The sequence below is a fragment of the Scardinius erythrophthalmus genome, assembly GCF_964197995.2.
Source record: "Scardinius erythrophthalmus genome assembly, chromosome: 15".
Lineage (NCBI taxonomy): Eukaryota > Metazoa > Chordata > Actinopteri > Cypriniformes > Leuciscidae > Scardinius > Scardinius erythrophthalmus.
The window spans coordinates 39,901,007-39,917,542 of record NC_138235.1 but is presented as its reverse complement, the minus strand read 5'-3'; the positions used below and the strand labels follow the sequence as shown (position 1 = coordinate 39,917,542).

The window sequence follows — 16,536 nt, the reverse complement described above, 5'->3', positions numbered from 1 at the left end:
TTCTTGTAAAGTTACTAGAACATTCGTCCAGTTATTTGGTAACACTTTATTTTACAGTTTCCTTAGATTTTACATGTACTTACCATAGTAATAACAGTAAATTATGCATAATTACATGCAACTAACCCTCAACCAAACCCTATTAAATACATGTAGTTTAATAATATTACTCAGTACTTAAATATACAATGACACCTTAAAATAAAGTGTAACTAGTTGGTATTTAATAATGTTCTTAAAACGTTTTATACATCATCCATGGAACTTTAGTTGGACGGTTAAATGTTGCTTGTTTTAGAACGTTCAGAAACGCGTTTAAAAGTAACGTTCCAATAATGTGTGAAGAATGATGAAATGGAATGTTCCCTTAACATTGGCATAACAACAAAAAGATGATTTGAACGTTTTCATAACTTAATGAGAACGTTAGCGAAATGTTTTTTGCACGTATTTTGTTGAGTCTGTTTTGCATGTATTATAATCACTGCAAAAGAACAAAACCATGATGTTGGCCACTAGAGGGACTCACACAGACCTGTTTTTATGAGTTTATTACACTTATTTGAGTTGCATGCATCCATACAGTTCTGTGAAATCAGAGTTTATGTGGTAGTATATTTCAGTAAAGCTTTTCAAGATTATGATGCATGTACAAAAATAATGGACCAACTCGTTCTGATTTGTTCTGGTCAGATTATCAAGTGTGTACTTGTATGTACTATGTATGTACTTATTTTTAACAAAGGGCAAAACTTCTCAGGAAGTGGAGACTGTGGGTGTAAAGAAAAGTATCTTGAATACTTCTCCTTTTCTCTCAGCTGTCCATCGGAGCGAGTGAACGGAGAGAAAGAAGAGACAGAGATGGCTCCAGATGTGATGTGCTTGTGTGTTCTTCTGCTCTGCACTGGACTTCACTTCGTAACCGGTACGTCTGAACAACAATACGAGTTAATTTAGGCATTTATGCCACAAACTGATTTTCATAAGTCAATAAAACATCCTACTATGACAGTGGTTTCTGTTTGTGCAGTACTTCTGCTCTTATGTTTGTACAAAAAATGGGTAACTCTTTATAATATTGTTCCTACATTAATGAATAACTACACAGGAACAAATGAGTAACGCACTATTAACATTTTAGTAACTACTAACTAACAATGAACTCTGATTAACAAATTAGTAAGTAATAGCGCTGAGCTGAATGTGGTAGTTCACTATTAGCTAATCAATAACTACTATTATTCACACAGTACCTCACTGAAGACTACTAAGAATTACTATATGCAGGTTCATAATTCATATTAATAATGCATAATGTATAATATAAGGTAACGGTAACCCATTAGTAATTAAAGGAACTACTAATAATTTGGATCACTATTCTAAAGTGAAGATCATAGGAACACACTAGTAATGACTAAGTAAGTGTTACCAAATCCATCGGAAGGAATTACTATTCAAAAGCTTATACTTATACTATACATTATGCATTATTCATGTTAATTATGAACCTGTATAGTAGTTCTCAGTGAAGTATGAAAAAATAGTAGTTATTGATTAGCTAATAGTGAACTACCATATTCAACTGAGCGCTATAACTTACTATTTGTTAATCAGAGTTTCTTAAAGGGGTCATTATAATGGTACATGCACTTTTACAAGTTGATTGTACTGAAATGTGTGTTGGCAGTGCCTGTACACAACCATCATATAATGATAAAAATCCATCCAGTGTTTTTTTTTATCTTCTTATATGTTTTCCCCTGGCTCAAATCAAGTCGTTCGATTTTGTGACGTCACAAAATCGACGCCCCTCCCACGATTGTTGATTGACAGGAGCGTTTCAACACAGACCCGCCCTCGCTCGTGAGCGAGCAGTCATCATAGTCCGCGCTGTCATTATTGATACGCTGAGCACTGTCTATGAGCAGAATAGCGTCTGAGCGATTGTGGTGTTCTGTTCTTGGGTGTAATAACGAACACAGCAGTCATTTTGATGTTCCTAAATCCGGACCGCTGAAGACGCAGTGGCTGAGTTTGTTTTCGAAGGGAATATTCCCCACAATCAACGTCAATGCTTTCATGTTTGCGCGAATCATTTCACACACCAGACTGCTTTACAAACGAGGGTCAGTATAAAGCTGGTTTTACTAAGAAGCTGCTCCTGAAAAAGGATCGGTACCAACTATTCGTGTTCCTGCTGCACCTCCAGAAGAACTGAAGTGAGTGTAACGTTTTATTAACCCAGGGCCGGCGATTGCTATAGGCGAACTAGGGGGTTGCCTAGGGCGACAAATGTGTTGGGGGCGCGGACGCACTCTAGTGTCGCCCTATCTACTTCCCATATTAATCATAAAATTAGAACGAAACGCGAAATAAAACATGTTTATTAAACATGATCAAAGGGCAAAGGGCGCCCCCTCAACCACACGTTTAATTACTTGTCAACCTGATTATTAGATTGAATTTATGATTTTTGTCGACCATTTCTGGATTGGTGGGGGGCGGGAGGGTTGCGTTACGTTACGTTAGGGAAGTGCTCAGCTGCTGGCGCGTTGATCGAAGATGAAGCGGTCTAAACCTCTGGTGCACAGGGACGAAAACGGAGAAAGGAAGAAGATAAAAAAAATAAAGCTCAGTATAGAGTAAGTCTTCTCATCTTAGCTATTAAGGTGTCCAATGAAATAAATTTACTTAGTATTGTAGCCAGTGATGGGAATAACGGCGTTATAAATAAACGGCGTTACTAACGGCGTTATTTTTGTCAGTAACGAGTAATCAAACTAATTACTGTTTCCTCCGTTACAACGCCGTTGCCGTTACTGTCAATAAAAATGCGGCGTTACTATAATTGAGCTCACTGAAGCGGTTTTCATCCGAGTAGGCTCTCTCTAAGCCAGCGCGCTCGACAGTGCGCGAGAGAGACTGAGTGTGTCCACGTGCTCGACAGTGCGAGAGAGAGACCGTTATCCGAGAAAGCGCTCGACAGTGCGCGAGAGAGACCGAGTGTGTCCGAGAAAGCGCTCGACAGTGCGCGAGAGAGACCGAGTGTGTCTGAGAAAGCGCTCGACAGTGCGCGAGAGAGACCGAGTGTGCCCGAGAAAGCGCTCGACAGTGCGCGAGAGAGACCGAGTGTGTCCGAGAACGCGCTCGACAGTGCGCGACAGAGACCGAATGTGTCCGAACAACGAGCATAAATACTTGAATACTTTACTTTATAAATAAATTACACATTTCAGCATTAGAATAATCTCTGTAGCATATTGGTATCATATGCAATGTTTTAATTAGTTTATATAGCCTAACATAAACTCCAAAATAACCTGCAGGGAACGTTCAAACATGGCTATTTGTTTGACCGGTTGTTAACACGACTAGAATTTGGCTAACCTCTGATGATGACGTTCTCTGTAAGTTATAAAAATAAAGCCCCAAAAGATTATATTTTATTATTATTATTTATGTTGGTACATTGTTCAGTATTATATTGAGAGCACTTTTTGTTAAACTTAATATTGTGAGGAAGAAAATACTTCAAGTAGGCAATACAGTCTACCAGTTGTAAAGGTGTGTGAGTTTTATCATTTTAATGATATGCACTAGTGTATGTGTAAGAAGGCTATATTTTCTATGACAATTTATTTATTTTTGGTACATTTCTTAAGAAGCATGTTCTATTTAGTGTCTATTTAATTCATTTAACATTTCATATTGGGGTATCCAAGAAATTTCTTATATTTACACTTTTTTTTTTTTTTTTAAAGTAACGCAATAGTTACTTTACCCGGTAATTAGTTACTTTTGTAATGATGTAATTCAGTTACTAACGCAGTTACTTTTTGTGAGAAGTAACTAGTAACTATAACTAATTACTTTTTTTAAGTAACTTGCCCAACACTGATTGTAGCCTACATCACCTAATATTGGACGTTTCATTGCTGTCACTAAGCTATAGTTTGCTAGCTATAGTTACTTTGAAGGTGAATAGAAATGGCAGAAACAAGTGTTAATATTTTATTATTTGAGATAGAACTAAAAGAACTTAAATATTTAAATTTTGTAGTGGTACATACATTATCCATAATAGCACATTTGTTTGTAGAAGGTATAGTTAAACCAGTTTAATGGTCATAATTTGCTTAAATTAATCCAATTTGGTAAATATCCTTGAACATTCTTTGTAGAATTTGTGTATAAACAATTTACAGTTGATTCTTCAAGTCATAATTTGCTTGTTGAAGTGTTGGAGTGACTATTAGAGCATTTTTGTTTGTTCATCAATGAACATTCTTTGTAGCATTTTTGTATGTGCAATTTATTAGAGTGTATCATTTAAGTAATATTTTGCTTGTTGAAGTGTTGGAGTGACTACAGGTGAAACTCGAAAAATTAGAATATGGTACAAAAGTTCATTTATTTCAATTATTCAACTTATAAGGTGAAACTAATATATTATATAGACTCATTACATGCAAAGTGAGATATTTCAAGACTTTGTTATGGCTTACAGCTTATGACATATCAATTCATATCAATTCTAATTTTCTGTGATTTTGAATTTGGGGTTTTCATAAGCTGTAAGCCATAATCATCGAAATTATAACAAATAAAGGCTTGACACTTATCAATTTTCTTATTTTCTTATGAAGAGCGGGGGGGGGGGAAGGGGGGCGCAAAAACTCAATCTTGCCTAGGGCAACCAAAGGGCTAGAGCCGGCCCTGCATTAACCTTTATATTAATCTTTATATTAATCTTTGCAAATCGCTTGCTGCACGCTTCACGATGAATGCGGCTGTTTACACTCAGGGTACATTACGACATGTTTTCTATGTACGACGTCACGTTCTCAATATAATTCATAATCCCACATTTATAATGAACAACGCGTTATGGTTATTGTGTTACAAACGGTGTCCGCACAGAGCAGAGGGGCGGGGTGAGCAAAGCTCATTATCATTTAAAGACACATGCACTGAAACGGCGTGCTGAAAACAGAGCTGTTTTTGACCAGGTAAAATTAGTGTTTTCTTACAATACTAATGAGAATTTTTAATTAAAGTATATTACAAACTTTTAATTTAGACCCTAAAGAATCATATTAGCTTGTACAAAAATGGCATTATATGACCCCTTTAAAAGTAGTTACTAGAATGTTAATAGTGCGTTGCTAACTTGTTCCTGTGTATTTATTCAATAATGAAAGAACAGTATTCTAAAGTGTTACCAAAAATGTAATTCAAACAAACTGTTTATTCTGTGTTTGTGTTGGTTTAGGCTGCACAGAAGAGATGTCATACATCAGCTGTTCTACAGGAGAGTCTGTGCTGCTTCCCTGCAGTGAAGAAAACTCACAGCGTAAAGAGATCCAGTGGAGACACTCAGAGATCAGGGACACACGAAACTCAGCGGACGTCATTACGGATCAGCGATATAAAGGCAGAGTTCAGATTCACAGGAACCTCTCGCTGTCCATCACTCAACTGACTGTAGACGACACAAGATCATACTGGTGTAAATCAACCAAGAGAGTTCATCTAATCATTGAAGGTAACGAATGCTTGTTTCCTTTTAATAATAATAAATGCAGACCAACCATAAACCACATGCCGGTTACCTCTGAAGTCATTCACATGCTAGTTTCCATTTCTTTCTTTTATGAACCGAATGTTGATGACTATCGGTTCCATCAAGTCTTGTCAGAAAGATATTGTATTGTATACAGTATGTATTTACCCAGAGAGCAACATAGTCTCGGCCCAGATCCGGCCCACATCTGGTACACGTGGTTTCCACACGGCCCGACACTATGCTGACACACTTTAATGCAATTACGAAAGGGAAACCCTGAACCTTGAGTGTCGTGTTCGATGAAATTCTCTATAATGTTGTTGAAATTCTCAGAATTCAGCGAGTGAATGTGGTGTGATCTCAATAAATTATGATTCATTTTACTCATCAGTGGAATTCACCTAGGTTAAGTTCAGATAAATTAATTAATTCTCTTTATTTATAAAGCACTTTTAAAGGGGTGGTTGATTATGATTTGACTTTTCCAACTTTAGTTAGTGTGTAATGTTGCTGTTTGAGCATAAACAACATCTGCAAAGTTACAACGCTCAAAGTTCAGAGCAAAGGGAGATATTTGCTTTTACAGAAATCACTTTTTAAGGACTACAACAAACGGCTGGTAGAGACTACACCACAATCCTCCCGGGTTAGTGACATCACCAACCCTAGAATTTACATAAGCCACGCCCCCAGAACACGCAGAGCATGTTGAGAAGAGGAAGAGTTGTTGTAGTCGAGCACATTTGTGAGTTAAAGCTCAAGCTGCCGCATCCGTCTTTTCACATGCAATACAGTTCGTAACACAAATGCAATAGCATGTCACTGTATGCATCTTACATCAGTTCCCACATGAGCCATTTATAGATTATCATGACAGAATATGCTAATCAAAGACCTGAAGATAGTTAACTCCACATCAGCAACATTCATTCATCAACTAACCATTCAGAAACGTCCTGTTGCTTCCACATGTCGTCACTTCTTGAGTCTCTCCATCTTTGTCTCCGGTTTGAACATAAAAGGCAGAACAGTTTCTGACATTTCAGTGCTTGTCTGTGTGAGGTCATCGGAGCTGTTAACACACACACACACACACACACACACACCAGCTCTTGAAGCTCCACCCCCTGTGCCGGGAGCAGCAGCTCATTTGCATTTAAATGGACAGACACGAAACAACGTGTTTTTACTGACCCTCAAAAAGGGACAATTTTAATATGCTGTAAAAATTATCTGTGGGGTATTTTGAGCTAATCTTTCACATACACACTCTGGGGACAACAGAGACTTATTTTACATATTGTACAAAGGGGCATTAGACCACCCCTTTAAACACAACCGTCGGTTGACCAAAGTGCTGTACAGAAAGTTAAAATAATGTTAACAAAATAAACAAGATATAAAATTCACAAAAACAATATAAAACTATTTGAATTAAACTTTTAATCCACCATCTATTCTAAATCCATTCAACCATGTGAAACTGTTTGTCATACAGTCATTTTATTAAGTTACTTTGAGTCAGTGTATCACGATAATCAAATATAATTCTGTTTTGTGTTGGCAGGTTGTTCTATATCAGGGAAGGAAACATCAGAGGCGATCAGCAGATATCCAGGGGAATCTGTGTTTCTGTCCTGTTCGGTCGAATGCAGCGCTCGTTTTAAACCAGACGAGTTCAGATGGAAATTACCAAACTACAGAGAAATAAACCAGATGACTAGCTCTACTGAACTGAATCGACTCTATCAGGCCAGAATTCACATGTTTGATACCCATTCAGGAAATTTCTCTCTGCCGATTCCTAACCTGACGGAGAATGATGAAGGACTGTATGTATGCTGGATTAATGAGAATCAACACAAGAGCTTCAGTCTCACCGTTAAAGGTAAAGAAACGATGAATTTGCGTGAAACAAGGTGCTTTGGAACTTTGCAGTTCGTTTTACTAGAACATTTTTTGAGTTCTAAAATGGTTTTCATTGTACTATTTTTAGCTAGAAGAAGTCATTCCTCATAATGTGACTCAATTAAAGTTCACAATCCCAGCTAACAGGGAACGTTTTGTCAAGGTTCTCTCAAAGTTATGAACAAACACCTTCCAAGTTAATAGAAAGCTTATTCAAAGTTATCTGGTCTTAAATAATGTTTTTGAAACATTATTACAACAATATTATGTGTACATTATTCATGGAACATTTTTGTTGAAAAATTGCATTTTTTTTCTCTAATTGTTTCACTAATTGTACATTCAAAAATAACGTTCCCATTATGTTTGTAAATTGATAAAAATGCAATGTTCAATGTTCTTCCAGTAATGTTAAATAGAAAATTCGTTCAAAGTTCAAAGTCTTGAATAATGTTCTCAAAACATTAGCACCAAATATTATTTGTACATTGTTCATGGAACGTATTTTTCCAAAACTTTTTATTTGGACGTTCGTCCAACATTTTTAAAAATGTTACTACATGTTTCAGAACATTCAGAAGTAACGTTCCCATAATGTTTGCAGAATGATAAAATGGAATGTTCCTTTTTCATTCACATAACCAAGAAAAAATGTTTTTAAAACATTCAGAAAACTGGACATTCAGAAACAACGGGATCTAAACAACTAAATGGGATCGTTTGCAAAACATTATTTTTGTTAGATGGCTACTTGGTCAGTTTACAGTATAGCACATACTTTTTCAGACCGGTGTAAAGCATCTAAATGGTTAAAAGTGTTAAACTAGCCTACACATCCATCCTTCAAAATTGCTCAGCGTGAATTGATTCTTCGAACAGTCCTGCGAATAAAAGTATCCATACACTCTTAAAAATAAAGGTTCCAGAAGGGTGTTTTCTTAGCAATGCCATTGAAGAGCTATTTTGGGTTCCCCAAAGAACATTTTTGTGAAAAGTCCTTAAAGTCCCCCTGTGGTGAAAATCCAGCTTTTCATGTTGTTTATGTGTATATGTGGTGTTTTTAATATGCATTAACTCAAATTCATAAGTCGACACCATTGCTGAGTATTTCCTCCTTAAAACTGCAGTGAACCAAAGACAGTCTCAAAAACACGCTTTGAAATCGCTGGTGTTTCTGACGTCACAAACTACCTTGAAACCAATCAGATAAACGTGTGATCGTCAACCAGTGGATCTCTGAGCTGAGTGAGTGAGTGGAGGCGGGGCTCATTTGCATATTCATAGAACCGCGCATACTAAATGAGGCAAGGGTGTCGAGTTACATTCAAGATATTTTAAGGCATGAAGAAAATTTTTTCAAGGAAAAAACTTTAAATGTCATTTTGGTGATCAAAGATGAGTTTAAATGGATAAAATTATTGACTACAGGGGGACTAATTTTTTCAGTTATTTTGTACAATTAAAATATTCCAATGATGGCAATTAAGAACCTTTACTTTTAAGAGTGTAACACAAATGTTCTTACAGGATGCACACTATGGGAGACTGAGAGGGAACCTAAAACTAAGTACCCAGGTGATTCTGTTCTTCTGTCCTGCTCATGTAAAGACCCAAAAACCAAACCTGAGAGCTTCAAATGGACCCGTTTAGACTCCAATGGGACCGAGCTGTCCAATGAAACTTTACGTAACAGAGACAGATTCCACACGTTTCATAAGACAACGCCATCAAATCTCTCTCTGTTGATATCCAACCTGACTGAAGACGACCAAGGGACTTACAGATGCACGATTAATGACAAAACATCCACGTATACCAGCCTCACAGTTACAGGTATAGCACATTCAACTTCCTAGATATTTGCTTTATCCAGAGCAAACTGTGGTAGATTTTTCCCTAAACCTAACTACGTACCTGGGTCTCGTCTACAGTCGACGTTTAGTCTATCTGGGTCTCGTCTACAGTCGACGTTTAGTCTATCTGGGTCTCGTCTACAGTCGAGATCCCCTAACGTCTACAGTCGACGTTTAGTCTATCTGGGTCTCGTCTACAGTCGAGATCCCCTAACGTCTCCTGTCGACGTTTAGTCTATCTGGAGCTCACCTACAATCGACGTCCCCGAACAACTAAATAGTAGTTTGTGAAACTAATCAGTATAATTTAACCATTCTCACATATTTTGATTGAAATTTAACATTAATATTAAGTGTATCTTAAAAATATAATTTCTATATTATATATTTATGTATATATCATTTTTGTGAAAAGAACTTAAAAAGATTGTTGGAGTTTTAGCCATTTATTTTGGTACGTCCGAGTCAAACAATCATCATTAGTTATTCAGAGATTTTATTTAGGTAGTATGGTTATTAATTATTGTGATATTTCCACTGAATTATTTTTAGAGTGTATTTAAATCAACTCAATGACTGGTTTGGCAAGTAAATGTTTCCACACTAATGGTTTTTAAATTTGTCTCTTATCTCGAGTTGTTTTGTCATCCTGCAGGCTGTGTTTTATCCGAACATCATATTTCCAAGATCTCATATGCAGGAGAAACCGTGACGCTTCCATGTTCCTGTGAAGATCCAAAAACCAAACCAAAACACTTTGAATGGAAGCGTCCAGATTTAAATGAGGCCCTGGTTTCAGATGCCAAAGACGTCAACGGAAGATTCCAGATCCTTCGAGATTCTCCTCATAATCTCTCATTGCAGATCTCAAACCTGACTGAGGCCGACGGAGGATTATATGCGTGTATGGTCAATGGAAAACAAACCAGAAGCATAAACCTCACTGTTACAGGTAAGACACGTCAGATCAGTGTGTTCTGAAACTTTATCTGCGTGAGGATGAAGCGGTTCGCTTGAAGATTTTAGTGATACTACAATGTTACTCTCCTTTTCAGGAAATATGAGAATCACTGATTCCTTCTAATCCCAGCTAACAAAAATATGTTCTAAAGAAGTTTTGATAATGGGCCCATTAAAGGTGCAGTAAGCAATTTCTGAGAAACAACAATCACAAAAGCAAACACGCCCCTACCCGAAAGGATCATATGGGTGTCTTAATAGCTCCGCCCCCAAATTAACGAACTCGCTACACTCTAAAAAACACTGGGTTAAAAATAACCCAATTTGGATTGTTTTTAACCCTAGGGCAGGGTAAATATAGGACAGAACACATGTTGGGTTAATTTTACTGAGCAAATTGGGTTGTTTATTTGACCCAGCATAATGAGTTAATTCATTTTTCATCGTTTTTATTTTTTTTACTTCACATATGAAATAAAGATTACGGATTAACTTCAATCCTTTAAATCTTTTTAAAATACTCCACACAACCACTGGTTTGCATGATAATTCCTTTATTTTCGTTATTTTTTACAGTGTAGCATATTTCATATAGTTTTAATATATATTGCCAATATTTAAGGTCGTTTAACAAATATAGTAAGTAAAAATTAAACATTTATAAGTAATTCAAGTGTAATGGGCCAGTCTCTGTTGTCCCGTTTCCACCGTAACGGCGCTGGGTCTCGTGCCGGATCTCGTGTCGTGTTCAGCGGGGGAACTTCTAACTTCAGACCGCCATCCTTCGTTTCACTCGAAGACTAAATATGCGGTGACAGGCTCCATAATCTGGCCATAAACAATCAGTGTACAGTTCTGAGGACATATTTGAACTTTCTAAGTATTTATAGTCAGTTTCTTTTTGAATAAAATCATAACATTTTATGCATGGCATCAGGCGCTTCCATCACGCGAAAAGGCCGACGCGACACTCGTTTAGGTGACTCGCGTATGTTTCTTTGCATAAAATTAAACGATATACAAAAAAATAACAAATTTATAGATAAAATAAAATGTACACAAACCTGTATTTTACCAAAGACATGCACCATTTTGATGGAGCTGCACTGCTCTCTCCTGAAGAGGTCGCAAAAAGCCCACGATATGATATATAACTCATGTCTGACCCAGGATCTGGGAAACACAAAAACTACCCAAACACTGGGATGTTACGTCTGACCCAGGATCTGGGAAACACAAAAACTACCCAAACACTGGGATGTTACGTCTGACCCAGGATCTGGGTTACACAAAAACTACCCAAACACTGGGATGTTACGTCTGACCCAGGATCTGGGTTACACAAAAACTACCCAAACACTGGGATGTTACGTCTGACCCAGGATCTGGGTTACACAAAAACTATCCAAACACTGGGATGTTACGTCTGACCCAGGATCTGGGTTACACAAAAACTACCCAAACACTGGGGTGTTACGTCTGACCCAGGATCTGGGTTACACAAAAACTACCCAAACACTGGGGTGTTACGTCTGACCCAGGATCTGGGTAACACAAAAACTACCCGAACACTGGGATGTTACGTCTGACCCAGGATCTGGGTTACACAAAAACTACCCAAACACTGGGGTGTTACGTCTGACCCAGGATCTGGGTTACACAAAAACTACCCGAACACTGGGGTGTTACGTCTGACCCAGGATCTGGGAAACACAAAAACTGTGTTGTTACGTCTGACCCAGGATCTGGGTAACACTGGGATGTTACGTCTGACCCAGGAGCTGGGTTACACAAAAACTACCCAAATACTGAAAAAATAACCCCAAAAAATTACCCAAAAGGCTCAGCCCAGGATTGGCTCATGTGATTTGAAATTCTTTTAGTTTTCATTATATTAAAATGTAAAAAACGTCCCAACTTTTCCGGAATTTGGGTTGTACTACAAATTGCACACTTTGTCTTCAATAACAAATGCACATTAATAAACAAATATTACTTAGATATACTTTGTACAATATACTATTATATACTATAATGTATTGTGAAAGTATACTTTCAATTAATTGTTACAATGATCATTTCCAGCATATACCTAAAATATATTTTTAAGTAAAGTGTAAATAAATACACTTTTAAAAAATAAAAAGAATTTTCACTTTAAGTATATTTTTCTTAAATATATTTTTCTAAAATATACTAAAGTACAATTATTTTAAAGTGTTAAAAGTTGTATTGTGAAAATAGGTTAAAGTCGGCATGAAATCAAATTTGACAAATCTTCGTTTTATATGTAATATTGTAGTGTTTATTATAAATGATTTATCAGTGCACTTCATTATTTTTTTAAAATTCATGTACCCTTATAATCTTTAATCAAATACATTAGCCTTCCCTCCCCCCTCGAAACGACCTCTCTTCTCTTTCGGTCACGTGCCATGGCGAAAGGGTGCGGCCAGAGTCGATGAGGGTGCGGCTATAATCGAGATGCTCTCGAGGGTGAACTTGACTGATAACAGAGAATGTCTAATAAGGATGATAACTTGACTCGACTCATCTTGGTTCGTGGGAATAATAAAATAAAATAAAAAATCCTTCATGGGAGGGTAATGGTGGGGAGTCCGGTGGAGAGAAATCCTCCACAACTTAATGTAAACTGGCATTCAAATCTGCCTCCATTTTGTATGCAACGGCCAACCTCCAACGATCCAATCAATTCCCAAAGGACGAAATCAAGCCCCGCCCTACATTTTTTTCTAATTTCAGAAGCCGTTTCACTCGGATATATGTCACAACAAGGAAAAAATGACAATCTCAACTTCCGTTTCATGCCGACTTTAAAGCATGATGCTAATATACTTTTAATATATGTAAAGTTAGTACAATTTTTATGTTTGTATATTTGCAAGGGATTATATTTAAAATACAATAAAGTATACTTTTTCACTAGGGTTAAACATACTTCTTTATTGATATTCCTTTTCCTGATTCATCAGGTATTGAAACACTTTTGACATTATTATTATTATTATTATTATTATCATCTTTTTTTCTTTTTTTTTACAAAAAGCATTTGAGTTACGATTACGGTAAATGGGAACATTTATGATGCTAAACTGTCATTATAATAGTTGTGTGAGTATAACAGTAGATTTATGAGTATGTTTTAAGCGATCTAACTATTATGGGGACTTTTCCTGCAGATTTCAGCAAAAATCGTCTCATATTCTCCCTGGTGTTTCTGATGTGTCTGATGCTGCTGTTCGTGACTGGATTCCTCTGCTGGAGATTTACACGAGGTATGAAAACACGCTAAACACTGTGGGAAACGTGAACTGAGCTCGAGTTTTCAATCTTTTAGATCAGCGTTTCTCAACCAGTGCCCAAAAGTGGGTCACAGAGTGTGTAGTCAAAAGCCCTATTCGGACGGGACTAGTGTAACATGGAGAGGTGGGGTAAAGTCATTATCACCAGAGCTTCTCTGTGATTTTAGTCCCGTCCGAATGATCATGACGGACAATGTCAGTAAAGACTACGGCGACTTTTACCTTCAGTAAAAAGGTCCGGAATAATGACCTCAGGTGATACTGATCCCGTGCGAATAGACCCGCTGTAAATATGTACCTAAATATTTTGTCATTTCCTGTTTAAAAGTAGTTTTCCGTGTTTTTTCAAGTATGGAGACGCTTGATAAAGCATCAGTTGTGTTCTAGTCTCTGGGACGAGTCTGTGGTAAAACTCGAGTGTTTCACACACACCATTCAGATCAGAGAGAAGATCAACAGCACTCGTTAGAGGCACGAAACATCTTTTAGCGTTAGATAAGAGCCTATTACCAACACAATCCAATCTGAAGTTAATCAATACATCGTTCGACCGGACATAACTGTTTTATACTGTATATATAAATATAGGTTATGTGTGTTTGTGCACGTGATATCAGGAAGCAGCGTAACACACACATGAGGACAGGAGTGATGGCGGTGTGTAAAGCGAGTTACTCTCACACTTCTGCTAGTTTACTGAGATCTCTTATCTCGTATGAACTGGCCATTAATATTACAGACGACCTGAGGTAAAATTACACTCCATCTACTCTTGTAAAGCTAATCCCGTCCGAATAGGGCTAAAGAAACAACAACAACAAAAACACGTAATTCTAATTGTTTTTCTGATGCGAGACTTTTATTTTGAAAGACGTGCCTGAAAGCTGTTGACTCTTCTGTCAGACGCAGTTTAAGTAAAGAGAGCCTGAGATAAACACTTTGTCCTGATTCAGTGTCTGCGCTCAGATGAGATGTTATCAGGCTATATGTCACTAGCCGCGTTTCCATTACAGATTTGCGCAAAACTTTTGCGATATTTTCTAAATGTCGATAAAAAACTGAAAGTGTTAAACTGAAGTCATTATGATCTTACAGCAAGAAAGAGAAGGACAGAAAGCCGAGTGACCCAGAGTCCAGATCATCAGGTGACCGAACTATTCATAATCAGATCATGGGTGAAACTATTCATAAGTTAAATGCACATAATATTATGTTTGTGTGTCTAAACTTTGTTTGTTTGTTTGTAGGATGATGTGACGTACTCCACTGTAATGCAGATTAACAGAGGAAAACCGACGGAAAACCAACAACAGGTACTAAAACACAACCATTTTACTTCGTAGTCGATTTTTTAATGATCTGCTCTGTACTTTATCAGAGGGTTTTTATCTTGGAAAACATTTACTTTTCGTTCACTGCCTTCGAAAGCATAATATCGTACTTTTTACTCCATTTCATAAAAAAATATATAATTCCTCAATATTTCCCGATACTCAAACCCAGACGCAATAGTGCTGTTCGATTCGTGAACGAGTCGATTACTGTTGAACTAGCTCACAAATCGCACTAAACGATTCATTCACGAATCGGACTGATTCGATTGCAGTAAACAACTCACTGATTCAATGATCAAAATGAACTGGAATATCGTCCGGGCGTCACAAGTTACTTTCTAGAACTGATTACTGTAAATGAATAACATATTTAGGTTATTATTATTAATATTTGTGAACTTAATCTGTTGTAAAAGTGTCAAACAAGTATTATGTATAGGTTTTGGTAATACATTTTTGGCTTATTAGCAGATTAATACGTAATAAATGTATACACAAATCTTTCTAATTAGTGCTGACTTGCCATTGCATGTTGCAAAAACATGGAGAATAACGTGTTCTCTCTAGGATGATGTGATTTATTCAAGCGTCGTACAGATTAAAGGGGAAAAAAGGACTCGTAGAAAGGTTGGTGTTGGATTTTTATGGAAGTTTGCAATTCTTGACTTTATTTCTTGCAATTCTGACTTTATTTTTTTGTGTGGCTATTTTGAGTTTCTGTCTAAAAATTCAGACTTTATTTCTCGCAATTCAGACTTTATTTCTTGCAATTCTGACTTTATTTTTTTGTGTGGCTATTTTGAGTTTCTGTCTAAAAATTCAGACTTTATTTCTCGCAATTCAGACTTTATTTCTTGCAATTCTGACTTTTTTTTTTGTTATTTTGAGTTTATATCTCACAATTCTGACTTTATTTTTTGCTATTTTGAGTTTATATCTCACAATTCTGACTTTATTTTTTGTAATTTTGAGTTTATATATTGCAATTCAGACTTTATTTCTCGCAATTCACACAATTTCTTGCAATTCTGACTTTTTTTGTTGTTGCAATTTTGAGTTTATATCTTGCAATTCAGAATTTATTTCTTGCAATTCTGACTTTATTTTTTGCTATTTTGAGTTTATATCTCACAATTCTGACTTTTAATTTTTTGTATGGCTATTTTGAGTTTCTGTCTCAAAATTCAGACTTTTTCTCGCAATTCAGACTTTATTTCTTGTAATTTTTAGTTTCTATCTCGAAATTCAGACTTTATTCTCGCAATTCTGACTTTATTTCTTGCAATTCTGACTTTATTTTTTGTAATTTTGAGTTTATATCTTGCAATTCAGACTTTATTTCTCGCAATTCAGACTTTATTTTTTGCTATTTTGAGTTTCTATCTCGAAATTCAGACTTTATTCTCGCAATTCTGACTTTATTTTTGCTATTTTGAGTTTATATCTCACAATTCTGACTTTATTTTTTGTAATTTTGAGTTTATATATTGCAATTCAGACTTTATTTCTCGCAATTCACACAATTTCTTGCAATTCTGACTTTTTTTGTTGTTGCAATTTTGAGTTTATATCTTGCAATTCAGAATTTA

At 36.4% G+C, this 16,536-nt stretch overlaps 1 protein-coding gene across 5 annotated transcripts in view; it reads left to right on the top strand.

Annotated features, from left to right (window-relative positions):
* The first annotated feature begins 834 nt into the window (after positions 1-834).
* LOC308702843 (pregnancy-specific beta-1-glycoprotein 4) overlaps positions 835-16,536 on the top strand; it is a 21,252-nt gene continuing 5,550 nt past the window's right edge. For 3 of the 5 annotated variants that reach the window (XR_014031655.1, XM_081385968.1, XM_081385967.1), the window contains exons 1-9: positions 835-925; positions 5,276-5,548; positions 7,137-7,457; positions 9,005-9,310; positions 9,986-10,282; positions 13,491-13,586; positions 14,709-14,758; positions 14,861-14,926; positions 15,515-15,574. Coding sequence is in view for 4 of the 5 variants with exons in the window: in XM_081385968.1 (XP_081242094.1) it covers positions 862-925; positions 5,276-5,548; positions 7,137-7,457; positions 9,005-9,310; positions 9,986-10,282; positions 13,491-13,586; positions 14,709-14,758; positions 14,861-14,926; positions 15,515-15,574 (1,533 nt within the window). In the remaining variant the exon portion in view is untranslated. The remainder of the gene's footprint in view (positions 926-5,275; positions 5,549-7,136; positions 7,458-9,004; positions 9,311-9,985; positions 10,283-13,490; positions 13,587-14,708; positions 14,759-14,860; positions 14,927-15,514; positions 15,575-16,536) is intronic. The other 2 variants (XM_081385970.1, XM_081385969.1) reach the window with 1 other exon arrangement.